We start from the raw sequence: 20801 nt of genomic DNA on the forward strand, positions 1-20801 counted from the left end.
AAGCTATCATTTCACTCATTACATTCTGATGGTTTTAGATACATGACCACAGTAGTTATGTTAGCAGGGCAGGCAATGATACAATCTAAATACAGTCTTATTTACAGGGATTCTGACACAGGGTATGCTACTTTTTATTAAAATGTTTTACACATCACCTGTTTTTCTATGAATTAAACACTTTTGAATTGATTGTCAGCATAACAAAACTGAGTTAACAAAAAAAAGGATTTTAAAGTGTATTATGCTTTATGTAACTTTATTTTTATATTCTATATTTTATTATCTTTATATACAGTGGTATCAATTTAAAAAAGGTGATGTAAGTATAGCCTGGCCCTGAATATCAGCCATTATATTTCCACATAGCAAACACATTGCAATGAAGTAGCATATGATGTGTCTATTTGTTAAGTGTGGTAGGTATTAGAGCCTTTGCTGAAAACATCTGAAAGTAAAACCACACTACACTACATGGCTCTCATAAGATGTAATCCTCCTTATCTGCTAATGAAATAGTTACATTACATGGGGTGCTGCACCATAAAGGAGCTGCAGAAATATACTTAAAGCTGGTTTCCTAACCTTGTGTCAGTTGCTTCGTCAGGTCCTTGATGTTGGCAGCTTGTTTCCTTTTCTGAGTCACCAGCTCATCCCTCAGCTCTTCAACTCGGGTTTTTAGATGACCCATCTCTGTCTGCAGTGCTGCCCGCTCCTGTTGCAGGCCCTGCACCTCCTGCTGCCTCAGCACCTCTTCCTGTTTCAACTGCCGTGACTACAGGTTTAACAGGGATAGGGAAATAATTTAGGCAATGATGCAATAACAGCCATGATAGAGTGGAAGGATAATGTGACAATGGCTACTTGTTCCAAAAACAACATTCACAGACTAGCAATGTGTGATTGAATAGAAAAAAATATGGCACAATTTATTTCAAGATTATCTGCTGAATGTCAGGCCAGAAAATTTCACTGTTTAAGGACATTGTGAGTTCTATGTCAGACAACTCAGCTGTTATGTACCACTCCTTGATCTCATCTCTATAATTTCTCCCCAACCTTGTCATCTAGCAGCCTGTTGGTCTCCTCCAGCTTTGCTTTCAGCTCTGTGAAGCAGCCGTTGAGCTGATCCAGCTGAGACTGCAGTGAGTTGCTCTCTGACTGGAGCTGGGCGTTCTTGCTGCTCAGCTTCTCAGTGAAGCCCAGTAACTCAGCCTCCCGCTCCCTGCTGCCTTGTACATCACGCTGGAGGTCTGCCATCTGGTTGGTCAGGCTGTCCATTTCTTCACGAAGAGACGTGATCTCCTGTTTATCACTGGCAAAATAATTATTGACCTGGTGTTAATAAAGACAGAAACTCATATTAAATGGCCAATTACTATAAACTTCCCTTCATGTGCAGGTGTATGAAATGCATACTATAATGATACAAATATATAGGAGCATTGAATGAAAAACAGGATTATTATACGTATCATACAGAAAATGAAGTAAGACAGACTATTCGGATTGATCCAATACAAAAATAATTGAAAAGATTAAGATACAAACTATTGACTTGAAGGACATACAGGCATGGAACCTGAGTGCATGTTAGATTTAACTGTTTACTGTCATTTTAAATTATATGTAATCCAAAAACAAAAACAAGAGCGTTCTTTTGCATCAGCATTCAAACAGATATGAGCCATGCATAGTGTGCCAGGACGAAGGTCACAAGTTTCACTGGTAGTGAAGTTGTCTACAGACTAGTCTCGCTTTGCCAGACCATCCACACGCTGCGGAGCGGCGGAGGGTCTTGCTACTCCACAGAGCATTCCGGGATGGGAGAAAAACGTGATCTGGTTTATTGGCATTTCTTTAAACCAATCAGAATTGTCATGGGCGGTGCTAAACTCTGCACAGAGCTGCTGTAAAATAGTTGTGCAGAGAAAACTCAGACTGAGCAGATAGCTATCAGAGATCTGCGGAGCAGTCAACCATAGTCCTCATAAATCCACCGGAGGTTAAAATTCTAACGCAAAGGAAATGGACATCGGCAAAAATACATGCATCCGGCAGAATGTCCTGCGGCACCGGAGCAGAATTGGAACGTCGAAGATATATGCCATCTACAGACCAAAGAAGAACTGGTGGCATGAACATTTTTTTCTTTTCTTGCCAACAACAAAAAATGAAAAAGAAAAAAGTAGAGAAGTTTTGCATAAATCTATTGCCACCTACTTATGGCACTCTGGCACACACAGAAAGCAGCATTTCATTAAGTGGAAGAGTTTCTCCAAGTCATCTGCACAGGGCTGGCAGAGCCACACACCCACAGAGGGACCTGAGCTCCTTCCTGCCCTGAGTGCTATATCTGTCTCTGGCCTATCTTAAAATCCAGCGAATAAGATACTTGCAAAAAAATAAAAACAAAATGGACGACAACTATATCACAGCCTGCACTGTTCTATCAAAACCAATAATGTTTTGCAGTGTAAGTACTGTGTCAGTGTGTGTTTGTACCGTTGATGCTGATCCTGGAGCGCAGTGATCTCTTCCAGCTTTTCTCTCTGGCGTCCGATCTCAGCTTTCTGCCGATTGATGATCTCCCTGTACTTGCTCAGCTCGTCCTCCCAGCGTGGACGCTCGTCCTCTAGACACTTTAACTGCAGAACAACACATCCTTAATTAACCTGAATACCTGCTGATATCTGGGGGAACACAGATGTTCAAGCACTTATCTGTATGACAAACCTTGGTTCGTAGAGTAATGAGCTCATCCATGCCCTCTTTGTAACTCCTTTTCAGGTCATCCAGCTCTTTGGCCTTCACTCGGTGGACCTGCCAGATGCATTAAGTTCTACATTAGATATGTATCCATTGTTGTGGCTTTTTCAGGCTGCTCATAAAAGCAATTTCTGTTTCTAAACCTCAGAATCCCTATCCTTACCACACATCACCAATTCTGTTCAATAGTTTTACCCACACTCCCACTTAATGGAATACATTTTGATCTGAAAAACAAATTGAAAGTCTTACAATGGCATCATTTCATTGCAGATGCATTTCCTGGCAATCCAAGTGTGGCATTAATTAACATTATTATGCTTATACACGCAAAAGCAAATCTTAATAATGTTTTAACAAGGCCATTAGTAGTACAACTGCTAGTCAACTTTTTGAAGCAGCTGTTAGTAGCCTGTGGTATCCAAGACAACATGCAAGTAATGGAGGTGCCTGCAAATTTATGTCCATTTTTTTTTCTCCAATTCATCTCTCCCATCCCATTTTAATGGAAACACCCACAGTAATGGAAACCCAACCGCATTGTTTGCATTTATGACTGAGCTGCATCATAACACATAATACTAACACTAAAATAAACACAGAATTGCCTTAATTTATCCACTAGCAGGGCAGCGGTATCTGTTGAGGTCCTAAAATCAATATACACACAGCAATAGTCCCACAACATACTTTATATCACCACAATGTTAAAAGGTCATTGTATTAATAGTTTATAATAATCAGACAAAATAAATTTATGAAAATAAATAGCATTAAATTCATCTTTATAAATCAACAATTTTGACAATTTAAAATGATATTTGTGACTTGTAAACACCCTGGATAAACAAACCAGGCAATGGAATGATGCCAAGAATTGGGTGATGTCTTCTGGGTTGTTGTTGAAACCCACAGCGTCGTATTGATTATTTCTAGGCCATTTATTTTTAAAGTGTGATCCCCTCAGAATGAGGCAGAGAGAAAAACAGGTCATTGTGTTTGGATTGAGTCCATGTCTGTGCCCGCGTATGCATGCATGCGTGCGTGTCTGCCTGTAGAGCCCATGTGGCAGTTTGTTACTCATTCCTACTCAAGGCAATTACATCTCTCAAACTGATGAAAAACGCTGAAAAAACATTTTTACTATAAGGGCTGGCATAAATAAAAGACTAGGAAGAGCAGAATGTAATAGTAGCATACCTGCATTACTGTTTACTTCGTATTTCTGGTGGATTATCACACAGTAGAAAGATAAATATATTTATGCACAGTATGCTGCAAGCATATAAACTACTAATGTTTGTGGTAAAGCTGCTAAGCTTCACATTTTGTCCAGGATTTTAAGTGCCCACTCACTGGCTACCTTAAGCTAATGTGTACACACTAATGTGTTCTTGTGTTTACATGTGTGTGAGAAAGTGTTTGTATGTGAGCACACTGTGGTTGGCACCTCTAACTGGTCCGTTTGTTCCTGCTTGTGTTTCTCCAGCTCTACTTTGGTCTTCCTTAGCTTAGCATCCAGCTCGTTGGACTTGAGCTCCTCCGATTCCTGGAAGAGAGAGGGGCAGAAGATTCAAAAACCAGACAGTCAGCATGGTGAAAAAGAGGGGGCTGAAATAAAGTCAGACAAGCCTGGGAAAAAGAGAGATGGGTGAAATACAGGGCATGGGAAAAAGAAAGCAACCAATAATGACAATGAGACACCAAAACATAATATCCATGTTAGCAACAAAGATATCTGGTTTTATGTCAACTCCTTTTCTGGTCTTATTAACTATATGTTGTACGTTACCTTTTTTAAATGTGATAATCATATATAAACTAAACACACAAAAAATCATCATATGCTTTACTTTTTTGGTGCCTTTCATTTTTAAAGGTCCTGTTTTCCTATATGGTGTCTGTGTATGCTCTGATCACACACCACTGAGGAATACAATGACTAAATAATCTCTCCAGCACAGAGGGAAATTTTAGGCAGCTCTCTACTCCCATCACAAGGTATAAATGAAAACTGCCTTTCTACAAAAGCAGAATCAATCAAGTTAAATTTTACTCAATGAAAAGCATATTTTTGTATTGACATGCAAAAAGTGTCATTTAGTCCATGTATGTGAGAGCACAGAATGTAATACAGGCTGAATGTCTGAAAATCATGTGTCAATGACAGATTTAATTAATTTAGTTAAGGGAGTAGATGATGATTTTGATGAGCAGATTTTGATATGCACACAAATTGCTAACAACTAAACTAACAATATCTAACTACATCCAACAAATCCTGGCAAAAAACATGTTTTTCACAAATACACAGATATTTTACATTTGCTCACATTCTTGGTCATGAGCAAACTAATACTTCTGTGTGATAAATATCACAGACCTGGTATGTTCGGATCATGTCCTGGCAGTTTTTGCGGATCTGTTCAGTCTCTTCTTTGGCCTGGGCCAGTTTGGAAGTGGTCTCTCTCAGTTTGTCTTTAGTTTCCTGCACACAAATAAACATAAACATGCTTTTGTAACTATGCCACTACAAAAAAAAGCATTTCACTTCAAATCAAAGCCTGCAATGTATAATGAATTAATTCAATGATTTGCAAAAGCTTCCTGTTTTGTGACTTTTTTTCCCGTGTAAATGATTAGAGAATCACACGCATGCACTGGCCTTGAGAAACTGACGTTTTGCTTTTTCCACTGCTTATTGTTGTGTATTTGCTCGGAGGCAGTTCAAAATAAAAGCATTACTTCGTAATAGACATTTCCAAAAATAGCAACGATGTTAATGATTATTTCCTTGCAGGATCATTACTGTACCACTTTAAAGCCCATTTCGCTGCTGAATCAATTGACACATCTAATCATGTTTTTATGGAGCGGCTGCAGATGAAATGACTGAAGGGGATGACATTTGTGTTCTGGCGCACATCTTTTACGAACAACAGGCGTGGTTTATAGACTAAATTAAGAAAATCAACATTAACCAAAAATTAAAGTATGTTCTTTTAGACTGATATGGGTAATGTATTAACTAAACTGGAGCTACAACAAATGAATGTTTCCACCTTATTAAAGTGTAAATCATTCATCATGTATCATTTGATTAACTGGAGCATGTTTAGGTTCATACCCACTACAATAGCATCTAAAGCCCAAGGATATTGATATGAGGTAATTAATAAAATATGGTGAACTCTTTTGTGTTTTTTGGATAAGTTTATAATAATAGTGGAACAAATATAAGAAAATATCAAAAGTTCTCAAAGATTGTATTTGCATACAACATGATTGTCTCAACAGGATTGTTTGATAAGTAAAGGTTTTCCACAAAATAGCAGTAAACATTACCTTGTGTGTATCTGCTTCACTCTTTAGTTTGTTCTGGGCCCATTTGACCTTGATAAGATGAGAGTTGATCTCCTCCTTCAACTTTTCCACCTCTCGAGTCAACCTGCTAACCTCGCCTTCCTGAGAACAGAGAGAAATTGATGAAGCAGGAACAATATCAGAGGACAGGACAGAAAACAGATCTTTGGCTGAGCTAAGATACTAGTTAATGAACTAGGCTTGATGTTCTTTTCTTGTCAATTCCAATATTTTTATGAAGCCTACAAGTTCAAAGTCGGACATCCAACACGTTTATAAATTATACTAAATTCAATCATTTACCACATAAAGCAAAATGCAATAGGTTCAAATGAATACATCAAAACAATTGTACCACTCAGAAAATGTTTACTTTTGTCAGAAGTTAACTTTTTTGAAGAAAATTGCAAATAAAACAGTAAGCAGAGATGTTATTGAGCATTTATGTCCTGACAAAGTTTGGAAAACAAGAACTATTTACCGAGGCACCTAAAGCTGACAGTAGTAGTATTTACCTTAGCATCATACAGCTGTTGCAGCCGACCTTTCTCCTGAGCCAGCTGGTTTCCTCGGAGGGCCTGGCGGTCTACCTCCTTGGTGGCTTCCCTCAGACTCTTCTCCAAACTCTCCTTATCCCGCCTCAGGTCCAGGGCCTCTTTCTCCCCCCGCACATATTTCATCACCATGGCCTCCTTCTCTTGGCGTGCCTCATCACACTTCTTGTTCACCTGAGATGGTTGTTTATGTCATTAAATAGGTTAAAATAATTGACCACACTTCAATCCCTGAGCTGCTGCTTGTACTGATCCATAAGAGGATCAGAAGAAAGTGATGTTTCTTTTTAAGAATACCTAAAGGGAGATGGCTGGGGAGAAAATATTTGGAATTCTCTACTTAGCCTACTGCAACTTCAGCCTGGACTGGCACAAGTAATAAAACATTGAGGGAAAATCCCGCATTGCAGTGTGGATGGAAAACAAAACTGCTGACTGACTGTACAACAATCAGCTTGTCAACCTTTTACAAATAAAGCTGACGTGCTTCCCCTTGTCAGCAATGTTACAAAGCCAATTTCATGTTGCATTATTTCATTGTATAATACAGTGTATTATTGAAGTACAAAAAAAGTAATGCACCCACACTTAATCCCATATTTTGTTAACTAGGGCTGACTAACAATTATGTACATTATTGATCCTTCTTTCATTATCCTAGCACTTTTAAGACCAGGGCACCATGTGGTACAAACTACTGGTCTCAGGCATCATAACTTTAAACTTAAAAAATTTAAGTTAAAAGATGAAAGAAATGGTTAGGTGGCACAGTTTCTATTAAATAACTGGGTCAACATCTTAATACAAGGGAGGACTGATATAAGGGAAAGGCTTCCAAGACACAACTACCTCTTAACTGTTCACTGAACAGTGAAATTAAAAATTGTGAAGTATAACAAAACTGTCAAGAAAAAAAGTGCCCTACATGGTTTCACCCAGGTGTGGAAACTATTAGATGTAAAATGTGCTCTCCTGCACTATTCGCTTAACAAGTGATTACATCTGCAATAACAACAGTTTGATGTGCAAAGACCTTGACTGTTCAGCGGAAAGTTTTGTGCAAACATCTTCAAAGAAACATGTCCGTGTCCGTGTTCTGTATTTTTGGCCAGTTGTGAGTTACCTTTATATCAGTTAATTTAGCAATAATTTAAATCAAAAGATAAAACTATTTCTTTGTGTAAGGTGGTACAAGTGACTTAATGACAGTGCCATTGATGCATGAACTCATTTTCTTGATTGAGATACTCCAGATGCTGTAGATGGAGACACTCAGGCTGCAGTTTGTCTGATAGTGACATTACAACACAAACAAAAAATCTGCATCTAAATGCTGCTGTAGTCTGAGCTCATGTCAATACATCAATAATACTCATGTCAAATGAACAGTATATCCCCGAGTATCCCTCCACTGTTTGGTTGTCACTTCTGCAACAACCAAAAAAACTATCCGTAGCGTTTGTTCGTTTTGAGTTAAATGACAAACTCGGGCTGCGCTCCATTGGTGTTTCAACATGCCCCAGTTCACTTCACCTAAGCACTTGCCCTTTGGGGAATCCCCGCCGCTATTTTCAGTATCATTCCATCTGTCTGAAAAACTGAAGTGAACTTGATGAGATCGACCCTTGGAGAGCTGAGGGAGCGAGTGAAAAATGATGGTCACTCCAGAGGTCGATATCACCCACAATGCATTGCAGTTATGCATATGGTGCAAGAAAATACATTCTTGGTTAGGTGTCAGTCATGTACGACCGCTAAAACTCCCGTTGCTGACCACCAAAGAAGGGGACGGTGAATAAATAAATAACATTTTACTGAAACATGTAATATGTAAGCTACTTTAAACTTTGTATTTACTAGATAATTGTGTTGTGCGATTTCTTGAATTCCAACATTATCTGTAAATGCATGGAAGAAATTCTTTTTTTGTGAAATATAGCCTAAAACATTAATATTATTAATCATGATATACAAACTTTCTAAATCAGAATCTCATGCAGCTAATTAGCAAGCCTCATCAAAATGAGTCTGCATGTATTTATGACATGTTTAAAAAAAAAAAGAAAAAAAAAGTGTAATACTTCCATACATGAAATGTTTTACAATAAGAAAATTGCATGACATAATCAGACAAAATGAACAGGGATAGAATGCAATAATTAATAGAAAATAAGATATAAAATAAACACACACTTGAAGCAGTAGCACTAAGCCTACAAGTGGATTTGTCTAGTTTGCGCTGAAAGTGAACAAGGGCAGGTGCGTTCCATATCGATCCCCCCCCCCGCTCCTGTCCCGCCCATTTTCCCTCCGCTCTCCAGGAGGCCTCCATGCGACGTATGCTATTACATCATAGAGCTGAGGGAAAGTGATGGAGGGCATTTTAAAACACCAATGAAACGCAGCCTCAATCTTAGTTCGCAAAGTAAGGTACTGTAGCAGCCTAAAATGGAACAAGGCCAGACATGCAAATAAGAGTCTGACTAGGGCAAAACCAAGTTGACCATGTGACAAGCTTATCAAAGACCCTCACGGTATTTGGGTACCAGTTATACCTGTTCAAGCCTGTAGGACATGTCTTTATGCATGTGCTGGAGGGCAGCCTTAGCTGCCTGGTCCTGGTGAATTAGCTTATCCCGCGACTCCTTAAGTTCTTTCAGCAGCTCCTCCACCCTGCCCTCCAGCTGCAGAAACAGGGAGTATACAGGTTGAGCAACATGTAAGCCTGGGCCATACCTGGGCTAACCTGCTTCACAGGATGACACCTGACACAAAACGTTGGGAGGCAAGATATACAGCACATTAAGAGGAAGGCAGTTTGCCATTGTTCCAGTCCTCCAAATCAGAGACTTTTACTGGACAGACAGGACTAAAAAGATAGGCCTACAATAATTACATAGGATGGGTGGAGAGAAAAGCATGCATTGTGTGCATGTCATAAAAATCCCTCCTACACCCTTCTGCCAACACAATGCCTAAACAAACACGGTTACCAAGAAATAATGTATCAATTGTTGTTCCTTCTATGGCAATAACAATGTTAGGCCAGATCCAACGAACAGAGAATACTTGTGTTTTGGTGTGTTAGATGGATGGTAAACTTTGTAAATCAAAGCATAGGACACACACACACAAAGGACATTGAAAAAGCTGGTCGAGAGCAATACTCTGATAAGCCATCAGTGTTTAAGGATGCTGTGGAGCAAAGTTTTTTCCTTTTAAGATGTGACTGTATCCAACACAAAACATTATACAGCAAAAATGAAAATATTTGCAAAAATGTGATCACAGTTAGCAGAAGTCGGACAAAACATTGCAGAGGAGCACTTCCTTGTTGATGACAAACATAAGGTAAAAAGGCTTCCATTGTTTTCAAACAACAGAATAAAAATAGCTTGAGAGACATGCATGAAGAGAAAACAATATGCTTGTTTTGGACCAAAAGATAGATACAGACAACAAAACGTGGGTTTATGCTCCAAAACAGTTAGTGCCATTTGACCATGAACATTAGACCATAGATGATGAAACCAACCTTTTTAATAGTGGCCATGTGCTGCTTTTCTGTTTCTGACCTCTTTTTCAGCTCTTCTTTCATGTTGTCCTTCTCTGAACAAATACCCAGGATCAGCTCCTGATGCCTCTTGTTCTCCTCAAGCAGCCTACACACACACACACACACACACACACACACACACACACACACATGCACGCACGCGCACGCGCACACGCACAATTCAGGTCAAGTCCATACAAAGTACTGAAGAATTTAGACGGTTGTTATTGGCTACAATGAAGAGCAAATTAAGAAAATATGTGTGTCATTCTGTGTCATTTAGCCAAAAAGTCCAGTTTCACTACCACAAAAAACTGCTTGACATTTTAAACTATTTAACAATTATGCTTGTGTACCAGTTTAATCAAGACAGAGTTAAACCAACTAAGGGGAATGAAAAAGAATTAGAAAGTATGTTAATCTCTTGCTAAACTGACGCACTACAATGGAAGCTAAGTACTGTACAAAATAGCAGTTTAAAATGATGTGATTAAGGTGGCCTAGTACACCATCATAGTCTAGGCAGCAGCTAAAGCAGAGACATTGATAAATCTAATAAACTGACACCATGCTGCAACCATTTTAACTGTTGAAACGGCAGTTTACCTCTGAATAGATTTTTCCTGCTGTGCATACTTGAATTGCACACACTTTTCAAAGACCACCATGCAGCCCTCTTGGTCTGTAGGGAGACCATTGACAGGTGGGCTCCCTTTCCTCTCACCTCCACGTCCCCCTTCAGGCAACTGGAAAGCCAACACCTCTGACTCTAGCTCATCCAGCAGTGACTCCTGTGACAGCGAGCGCTGGATCTGGGAGATGAGCTTTCGGCTGCAATCAGTGTCATACGGACTTGACAAGGCATGTGAGGGGGCTGAGGTGTTAGCACTGGTTTGTGGGCTGGAAGCCAGGGAGGAGCCAACAGTCTCTGACCTGGGGGTAGAAGGTCCATTACAGAACCCAGAGGAGGTTGTCAAATCGGTGGGGGAGTGTTTGGAAGTGCTTTGGATGGAAGTGGATGATGGACTCTCAGCTGAACCACTATCATCAGCAGGCGATGGCTCTGTGTGACAGTTTGTATCCAAGACTGATGGCTGCTCTTTGCTGTTGGGAGTGGTGGCATGAGAATCTTTCCCTTTTTCAAAAGTCAATAAGGTTTCTATAGTGCCTTCAAGAACCGAAGGAGAACTTTCTACCACATCATCCAAAGTGGTGACTGGGCCCACCTCATTTGAAAGTGAAGGGATCCCGCCTTCCTTTGAAACGGTACTACTATTACAGCCGTCATCAGCATCCAGCTCTCTCCTATCTACATGTTCCTGACAGCATGTTTGGGCTTCTGACTTTGTCATTATCTCTGTCTGGACATCTGTTATAGTCTTGATTGATTTACTGTCAAACTCTGCTTCATCCTTTGCCTGACTGCCCTGTTCTCCCTCATCTGCACTGTTTTGAGAGGTTTGTTCCTCCTCTTCTGTGTTAGATGTGCTGTTGTGAGGTTGATTCACCAGTTGCAATCCCGCCAGCACAGATTCAACCTCCGATCCTTCCATCATGTGCGTATCTGTGGCAGGACCAGGCTGTTCCATAGTCCTTCTGGTTTAAATCTGGCAGAGAGAGATGGAGAAGCAGACACAAAAAAGGGAGGCAGACAGAGTTGGGACAAAGACAAAAAGAAAATAGTTTCTTGGATGTTACCAATACAGCAGCCCTGTGCTTTTTGCGCGGTGTGCTGTTCTAGTCAGTAGGTACAATCTTGACTTTATGTTGAGAGAGGAAAAATCCTGCCAATGCCGAGAATAACCTTAATATCTGTTAACAAAAAGGATCACATAACTCAAAGACATGACCAACAGACACACACTAAGAGGTGTGGCCCTCTCAACACCTTTTACATTGTTACACTTGTGGGTATGTGGCATAGTACGTCATATGACTAACATATAGGTATTCAAGATTATTACACAGCCTCACTGCATTCATCTGAAAAGTGTATCACCAATTCTTTTAGGAGTCATGGTAATACATACTTATGATAATTAAGGACCGTACAATGTTTGACTTGAATTTAAAGTATACAACTTTTATAACGGTGTCTAATATTAAGCAACCTAAAAACACAATATGGCATCTAATTGCTGGTACATGGTGAAAACATGGATCAGTTCTTGAATTTACTTTTGAGAATAAGAAATACAACCTTATTGGATCAGGTTGGTGACACTTTTCTCAAATATTAACCAACCACTGCTCACTTAAGCCAGGTAAAAGGTAATGAACAAAGTAGGCCCTGTCTCAGTCACGACTTGAACCTCTTCAATTAAATATTCACCAGTTAAACATTATTCCCTTGGACTGATAATTGTTTTGTCAGCACCTACTGTGTTGTTAATCACTGATAGATGACTGAGAATAGCTGGAAGCGGTGTAATCTTTAGTAAAGCTCTATTAGAGTTGTTCTGTTACACCATGTTTCTTGACCCAAAATCCCCCTAGCACCATTTGCCACGCCTCTTTCAATACCATGTTATCCGTACTCACTAGAGTTGTCCCAAGTCTACCGTATTACACACTGTGGGATCGTACTTTTACTTACAATAAAAACCTGCAAGACTTGTGCTTTCCACCATCCTATTGAGATAAATGAATCACTCACATACAGCAACACAATCAAGCTTCTCGTGTTAAGCAGTGAAAGCACAAACAGATAAAACACAATGGCGTTGATGCTCTCGCGACAGGTGTCATACCAGAATCCTGTCAAAAGTAGTTAACGTAATGGCAGTAGCGAGTCTTATTAAGAGACGCCCTTTAGCTGGAGCATGCATCGGGTTGGTTAATGTGTAGTTAGCAAGAATGTGCCCACTGTCCTGCCGTTTTATTATCACTTTGATCCACTGAACGTTAGCCCTACCAACGTTGACTTAATCGTGCTAGCTGCTTTGTTAACCATGGCATGGCCTTAGGATCGCACCTTACCGAACGTTGCTAACCCACAACGTACTAAAAATATAATGGTTCAAATAGATTAAGAGCATTACTGCAGACTGACATTGTGTACTGCGGAGGCAGTGCTTTGTTTAGCTAGCTAGCTAAGCTAACGTTGATAAGAGAGGCGTTAGCTAGCCATAAGTACAGTCCGCTTACACTGTAACGTTAGCTAGCGTAGCTAAAGCCAACGTTAGCATCTAACATAAATGAAAAGTAAAGCTCAATAAACATGGTTAGATTTTCACCCACCGAATGCGGAAAGCCCATGGTGTAGTTCAATTCGAAGAGAATCCAGACAAGAGATAACTTTGGGCGCTTTGCCTTACCAGCTGATAGCCCCAACAAGTCACTTTGATATGACACATCAACAAATATGGCCACTGCGGAGGAAACGATGAAGCGATGTAAACCAATGACTGGCCGGTGAGAAATGACGTCAGTGCAACGTTTACGCACGACAGGTACACCTTCACCCATAGATACATATCTATCTATCATATCTATGCACCTTCACCTAAATTGAATTGTATATCAAACATAAACACACATAAACCACTTAACCACATTAAACATCACACATATGTCTCTTATTAATATGAGATAGTGTAGCCCATGATTATTGTACTGACGGGACAAGGGTATATGTTGCCAATTTGATACCAATTCCAAAACTAAACTTTTTCCCAACCCCTATAACGTTTGATAGCCTAAACCTTCAATGTTAGAATAAATTGGTATTTATGTCATTATGATATATAATATATGTTGCATTATGCTTGCTTGCTCAACAGAGGAGGCAATAGCCACTGCGGTAGGCCTACACCTGAGCCTGGACCACCTGGAGGGAAGGAATCCGTGGGTCTGGATGCTGTTCATATATTTCAGTTTGGCATTTAACACCATAATCCCCCAGCATCTTGTCAACAAACTAAGCCCACTGGGGATGAAAACACCCCTTTAGAACTGGATTCTTGATTTCCAGAGTGACAGGCCTCAGGTAGTACGAGTGGGGGCTAACTCTTCATCTACCACTTCATTGAGTACTGGCTCACCCCAGGGGTGCGTCTTGAGCCCTCTGCCCTTATGGTCCATGACTGCTGTGCAAAATTCAAGATCAATTACATCATTGAATATGCTGATGACACAACAGGGGTGGGTCTCATCCAGGGCAGTGAAAAGGGCAATTATAGGGAGGAGGTGAAACTCTTCACAGAATGAATGGCACCAAAACAACAACTTGATCCTGAATGTTGAGAAAACCAAAGAGTTGGTGATCGACTTCAGAAGAAATCGGCCTACACACACACACAACAGTCCACATTAACAGTGCTGCCGTGGAGACTGTGGAGCACATGAAGTTTCTAGGGGTTCACATGTCTAACCACCTGACCTGGTCCCTGCATACCTCCTCCCTCATCAAAAAAGCCAAACAACGCCTGCACCTCTTAAGGAGACTGAAAAAGGCCCATTTCAACCCAACAATCCTCACCACCTTCTACAGGGGAACTACATTTCCCTCTGGTATGAGAGCAGTAGCAACACAGAGAAATTAAAGAGCCCTGAGGAGGGTGGAAAAGTCAGCTGAGAGAATCATTGGGGTAATGCTGCCACCTATTGATAACCTGATCAAACAACGCAGCCTTTCAAGGGCAAAAAAATCATCGAGGACTCTCCACACCCCTGCCACAGTTTGTTCTCTCTCCTGCAAGGAGTAGGTCTGCCAGTTTTTTCCTGACTGCTATCAGACTGCTGAACAGCACCACAGTGTGAACTGAGACAACATGGAATATACAGTAGGCCCTATGTGTGCATATGATGTACAGTATGTATTGATATGTGTTGGACATGCGTACATGTGTATATTTACATTTCTCATATGTTTAAAAATATTAGCTATTTTACATAGTATTTAAAAATTATTTATAATTGCATTTTTTAGCTGCTGATGGATTTCTTTGTCTGTTTTTATGTTTTTATGCCCTTTAGCTGATAGGCCTACCTTGTTAGCAGACTTTGTGTTTTAAAAATTAAGAAAGAAAAAAACATTTTGCTACTGTATGTGACATCCACACAATGTCATATCTGACTTATATTTGACTCAAATGCAATTAATTAAGTCTGCCTGCATTGTGCAATAACCAAGACAGTGAGCAGCACCCTGTGCACAGACAGACATGAGCACTTACATTATTTTCAAGACACTAAGGTCCCTCACAGCTCGGGCAAATGAAAGGCAAATATGATACTAATGTCCCAGGTCAATACCGAAACCCACTGCATCGGACAGAAGCAGAAGCATAGAGGAGCAGAAGATGAGAATTACGGTAATTTCATCCTGCCCTTGACCTATCCGCAATTGAGGCTACTGCGCATGTGCAACACACTTACCTTCGCCACCAACACGTGCATTCAGGTAAAATATTGACTCTGCAACATTAAACCATAAAGTGCAGATATGTTCATTTGTTTTGGTTTATTTATTCTTTTGTCTCGTAATATAGTATTATTTAAGTATGCTGTTTTGTATTTGTTGCTGTTTGCTTAACTTGCTAACTTTAGTTAACGTTAACTTAGCCAGCTAACATCAGTCGCCATGAAGTGGAACGTAGCTAATCGTTAGCTGAATCGGCGCTGATTAGCTAGCTATGAATGCAGTGCTTTTTGTTTGTAAAACGACATTTTCTTCACTTTTAAATATTTCACTTTACTCTGACTAAGTCGGACTACACATAATATTTCAAATATTCACAGTTGCCGCCATGTACCGCTCGTTTTCTCCAAACCTGGTTCGACCTAACCAGCCCTTGAGGAAACCATCATCGACCCCCGTGGCTCTTATTAGCACATTGGCTTCTCCAAGACTTCCCACCGTGCCCAATGCGACACCTGTGCGCCCAGCGTCAGGCGCCATTGGAGACGGTAATACCATCATTCGATCATCGTCCATTATTGGACTCACCTGCCTGGCAAACCCGTTTTTTTGTACAATGTGCATAACAACTAAACAGCAATACAATGTGAATCATAGAAGATGAAAATATTAATAACCACTAACTCAGACCTTAGCTACATTCCACCATGTTCATTCCTCCTCTTTTTATTTTTTGCAGGAATCAGCAGGGATCAATCTGCAGTATGTAACAAACTTGCAGTTATTCATAATTGGAAAACCGATGTGTTCTGCTCAACATTGCCATTTTCAAGTATTCATGTCTTCATAGGTGTTAGGATCCATACCACCAGCACTGACTGTATACTTCTGCAACTTCTGTGGTCAGCAAGGTAATATGATTGCCATCAAATTCACATTAACGCTGTTAATTCCTGTTCCTGCATCCTTGCACCATGGAGTGCCTACCGTATACAAGTATTTATCCACCTGCCATTAAATAACTGATGAGAATCAGCCTGACAGGCAAATTCTGAAACATTAAAATTACAATTATTAATGAGAAATTTCACATGAATGTCTATTTTAGTTTTTTTGGCCTTACCAAAACTGGTCCCACATCATAGTGGCTTTGCTAAAATACAGTTTTGGAGCATTCCATCCTCCAAAAAAATCTTACTTTATAAATAAACAGACTCACGGAGGACATAATGCTGACTAACTGTTAATGTTGTCTTTAGACCATGTGTTGTATTAGCTAGGCCAAGACGTTTTCTGGTAAAAGGCATATTGATAATAACATGCAAATGTGGAGCTAAATCAGTATAGAAACAGAATAAAAATAAATAAATAAACATTTATAAAAGTGAAAGTATAAAAAAGATCATGTAGTGTGCCATGCCTTTTTATGTAATGATTTTAAACTAGTACAGTGCCCGTTCAAAAAGGCCTATTTTGGACGGGACGTTGCTTGGCCTGTTGTATTGCTACTTGTAGCATTCTCCAGAACCAAATTGTACTCCAAAATTACTTACACCCTTAGTAGAGAACTACTATCCTACAGTGTACTTTTACATCAGAGGAAGACATTGTACTACTACATTAACCTGACAGAGAACGTTGCCGGTTCAGGATGTAATCAGAAAATATCACAATTAAAATGTGGAGTAATCAGACATTTGACTCATGGACCTATGGCAGTGCGCTATCTCTCCGGCCCGGTATGAGAGCTAATCGGCAAATATCTGCGTCAGTCAACGACCAGAACCGGACCGAGTACAGAAACAAATTCACACTCAATTCACATTCAACATTCTCTGGACTGGGGGTTTAGAGAGAGAGAGAGAGAGGTTTTGTTCAACTACCTTTTTAGAGTTGTCTTTATCACCAATAATATAACATGCTCTATTGGAGGATGGATACCCGACCCTGATGGGTCGGTGTTCGGACAGAAATTATGTCAGGTTCGGGCTTGGTCACATCAGCGCGATAAGGCATTGAACATTTTAAATTAACAGTTACAGTTTTACGTACACTTATTATGTAGGCGGAGAGATTAGCAACTCAACTACCTGACGTGTGGTGTCCTTGCCCATGGCATCCTTGCCATTCCAGCCAGCAGCAGTGAACGCAACTTCAGTGCTGCTGGCAGGACCCTCGACCAAAAAGGAGGTCCACAAAACCCCTTGTGTTTTGTGTGTGTGTGTGTGTGTGTGTGTGTGTGTGTGTGTGGTGTGTGTGTGTGTGTGTGTGGTGTGTGTGTGTGGTGTGGTGTGGTGTGGTGTGTGTGGTGTGTGTGTGTGGTGTGGTGTGTGTGTGTGTGTGTGTGTGTGGGGGGGGGGGGGGGGGGGGTGTATCTGTTAGCTTGGGCAATTTTGGTAGGCCTATATGTTAATTTCAATTGGCTATATGATTGGACCTCTTGTGCTCACCTGTGTTAACGTCCGCTTGTTTCCCCGTCTGTTGACATTTCCGAATGCTTTCCTATAGTTGCTTAATAAATGTCGGCTTTACATACACAAACAAACAAACATGTCATTAGTATGAGGGGAAAAAAATTAGATTTTGACTGGGTCAGGCTTGAAGAATAGATTCAATTGCAGTTGTATTTTGCAGACCGTAAATGTTATCAGTAGTCCACTTAATTAACAAACCCAGGGTGAGTCTGATGAAAACTGCTGTCTTTGCCTGGTCACCTTCAAGATCGTCTAACATTTACAGCTCACAGCAGCTTAATACAATTTAGTATCTGGCTTTTGTTTGATATTTAGTGTTGGCAAACTGGCTTTTTTATTGATGTTCTAAAGGTATTTAAGCTGGGCTTTGATTGTGAAGGGTAGACACGGAAGAGCCAACGTTACGGTTCGCCTTTTTTTTTCATGATGTTCCTGTCAGCTATCCGTTTGTGCTCCAGGAAAATTAAGAAAAGTTTGCTTGGCCATCATGAAATGTTGGAAGCAGTAAAAATTTTATTCACTTGACAGGAAATTTTCGGTGCAAGCGCTGCAAGAAGACTCCTTACTGCTCTGTGGTGTGTCAGACAGAAGACTGGAAGGCACACAGACACATGTGCAAATCCATTGATCTAGAACCTGAAAAGTAAGATGCATAGACCCTGACTGCCATGAACTGTCAGCTGTGATATATAATGCCAACAAAAAAACAATCATTGTAATTCATCAGTCAAGAGTTAAATAGAGCTAGTGCCCTCACTTTTTTATTCTTGTTTTTTTATTTAAGAGAGACAACTAAGGAAACTACAGTTTCGCTGGTGACAGGAGACAGAGCTGGCCTGGTTGAGTCTAAGGTAATTGCAGTGATTTGGAGATCTAATGCAAGTAAAAAGTCAAGCTTAACATTTAAATGGATTTTTAAATTTGTAAAGGATTTGTGGTCAATGTTTTGTCATCTATTTTTAACCTCTGTTAATTGAAGCACGGCGATGCATCCAGCCTCCAGAGGGTCTATTTGAAGGACTTGCATATAACTAAAATCATTAAGGGAACAGACATCCAGGTACAACATTCCCAGTTTGCCTCAATTGTAAAGACTGATTTAACCCTTATTTTATACGAACACCTGTCTTTTTCTTTTAATTGCGTGTGGCTTTTAGGCAACTGTTGTAGAGTTCTACAGCCCTGGCAGGTTTTTTCTCCTTGCCCAAAGTCCTGAGTTGCTGGAAGCTCTGCAATACATCAGCACAGAGCTTCAGAAAACTAACAGCTGCCCATCAATGAGGACATATGTACCACATGTTGGTGAGGTCTGCGCGGTTCAGTTCTCATGTGATCTGGTGAGCAGAGGTCTTCTCAAGCAATTTGATAAGAGACACATGTTTTAGTACGCTTCATGACTGCACTGACACTTGTGTGTTTGCCTTTATTTTATGTGTTTAGAACTGGTACAGAGGCCTGGTCCAAACTTTAGCTGCTGACCAGAAGACGGCTAATATCCTTTACATTGACTTTGGCAATGAAGAGCATGTACCTGTGGATAGGATCAAGCCTCTGGCTGCTAATATCCAGCCATATTGTCCATGCGTGAGTGCATATTCACACCACTTATTTTTTTAAGCATGGTAATAATAACACACTCCCTCTACATAACACGGTTGCGTGTCTAGCATGATGACTCTAGCACTTCCATCTATTACTTCCAGGCAATGGAGTGCCATATCGCTGGGGTGGTCCCAGTGACTGGCAACTGGTCAGGCGAGTGCCGTGTATCAGTGAAACAGCTGTTGGTCGGCAAGATTGTGACTGTTAGACTGGTAGAATCACTAGAAAATGGCCGCATCCACGCTGTGGATATCCTGCTTTCAATGGGTATGTTATCTTAAGTTGTGAATGCTGAAAAACATGTTTATGTTGATAAATGTCATTTGTGATAGGGATACACATATAAGGGATTAGCTGAAATTTAAAGCCATAATGACAACTCTTTACCTGTCTTTTAGGAAAGAAGTTGAGCACATTCCTCCTTGAGCAAGGTTATGCAGCAGAGGAAACAGTCAATGAAACACCAACTCTGCAAGAAATAAGTAAGCCATATGTAAACCATCCCCTCTGAAATCAAAGACAAACCGTAAGCTGGGGGCGACTGCGTTACAATGCACAGTTTGCTGAAATATGTATTTCAAAGGTGCCTGTTTTCAGGTATTTAAAGTCATGGAGGTAATTTCATTTATACACAAAGACTTTACAGGAACCCTGGCAACACGTTACGGGATTTTTCAGCATCTGATTTGCATTGGAACCAATAGAGTAATGCAATATATCTCTATATATGATAGGTATCTTGCATTTGTACAAACTGTACATACAGTAGGGAGAACAAGTATTTGATATACTGCTCATTTTGCAGGTTTTCCTACTTATAAAGCTAGTAGCGGTCTGTAATTTTTTTTTATCATAGGCACACTTCAACTGTGAGAGACCGAATCTAAAACAAAAAATCTGAAAATCACATTTTATGATTTTCAAATAATATGCATTTTTATTGCATGATATAAGTATTTGATCACCTAGTTTTTCTTTAAGACACCCTCCTGTTCTCCTCTCATTACCTGTATAACTGCACCTGTTTGAACTCGTTACCTGTATAAAAGACACCTGTCCACACACTTAATTAAACAGACTCCAGCCTCGCCTCAATGGCCAAGACCAGAGAGCTGTGTAAG

The 20801-nt window shown here is 40.2% G+C and overlaps 2 protein-coding genes across 5 annotated transcripts in view; one reads left to right on the top strand and one right to left on the bottom strand.

The window, feature by feature from the left end:
• Window positions 1–13648, bottom strand: part of ccdc186 (coiled-coil domain-containing protein 186) — a 25955-nt gene extending 12307 nt beyond the window's left edge. For all 4 annotated transcript variants that reach the window (XM_032502257.1, XM_032502255.1, XM_032502258.1 and 1 more), the window contains exons 1-12: window positions 13483–13648; window positions 10849–11849; window positions 10222–10348; window positions 9242–9370; window positions 6648–6860; window positions 6115–6234; window positions 5153–5257; window positions 4220–4318; window positions 2737–2823; window positions 2506–2648; window positions 1060–1315; window positions 586–775 (exon numbers count right to left, since the gene is read on the bottom strand). In XM_032502257.1, the coding sequence (XP_032358148.1) occupies window positions 586–775; window positions 1060–1315; window positions 2506–2648; window positions 2737–2823; window positions 4220–4318; window positions 5153–5257; window positions 6115–6234; window positions 6648–6860; window positions 9242–9370; window positions 10222–10348; window positions 10849–11831 (2452 nt within the window). In that variant the 5' untranslated portion in view covers window positions 11832–11849; window positions 13483–13648. The remainder of the gene's footprint in view (window positions 1–585; window positions 776–1059; window positions 1316–2505; window positions 2649–2736; window positions 2824–4219; window positions 4319–5152; window positions 5258–6114; window positions 6235–6647; window positions 6861–9241; window positions 9371–10221; window positions 10349–10848; window positions 11850–13482) is intronic.
• Window positions 13649–15604: 1956 nt separating this feature from the next.
• tdrd1 (tudor domain containing 1) overlaps window positions 15605–20801 on the top strand; it is a 20883-nt gene continuing 15686 nt past the window's right edge. Inside the window, 12 exon segments of the mRNA XM_032502029.1 lie at window positions 15605–15614; window positions 15617–15646; window positions 15985–16152; window positions 16344–16366; window positions 16455–16515; window positions 18607–18721; window positions 18863–18929; window positions 19058–19138; window positions 19236–19415; window positions 19519–19662; window positions 19782–19947; window positions 20079–20162. Coding sequence (XP_032357920.1) covers window positions 15605–15614; window positions 15617–15646; window positions 15985–16152; window positions 16344–16366; window positions 16455–16515; window positions 18607–18721; window positions 18863–18929; window positions 19058–19138; window positions 19236–19415; window positions 19519–19662; window positions 19782–19947; window positions 20079–20162 — 1129 coding nt within the window.

This window comes from Etheostoma spectabile, chromosome 21 (assembly GCF_008692095.1).
Source record: "Etheostoma spectabile isolate EspeVRDwgs_2016 chromosome 21, UIUC_Espe_1.0, whole genome shotgun sequence".
NCBI classification, from domain to species: domain Eukaryota; kingdom Metazoa; phylum Chordata; class Actinopteri; order Perciformes; family Percidae; genus Etheostoma; species Etheostoma spectabile.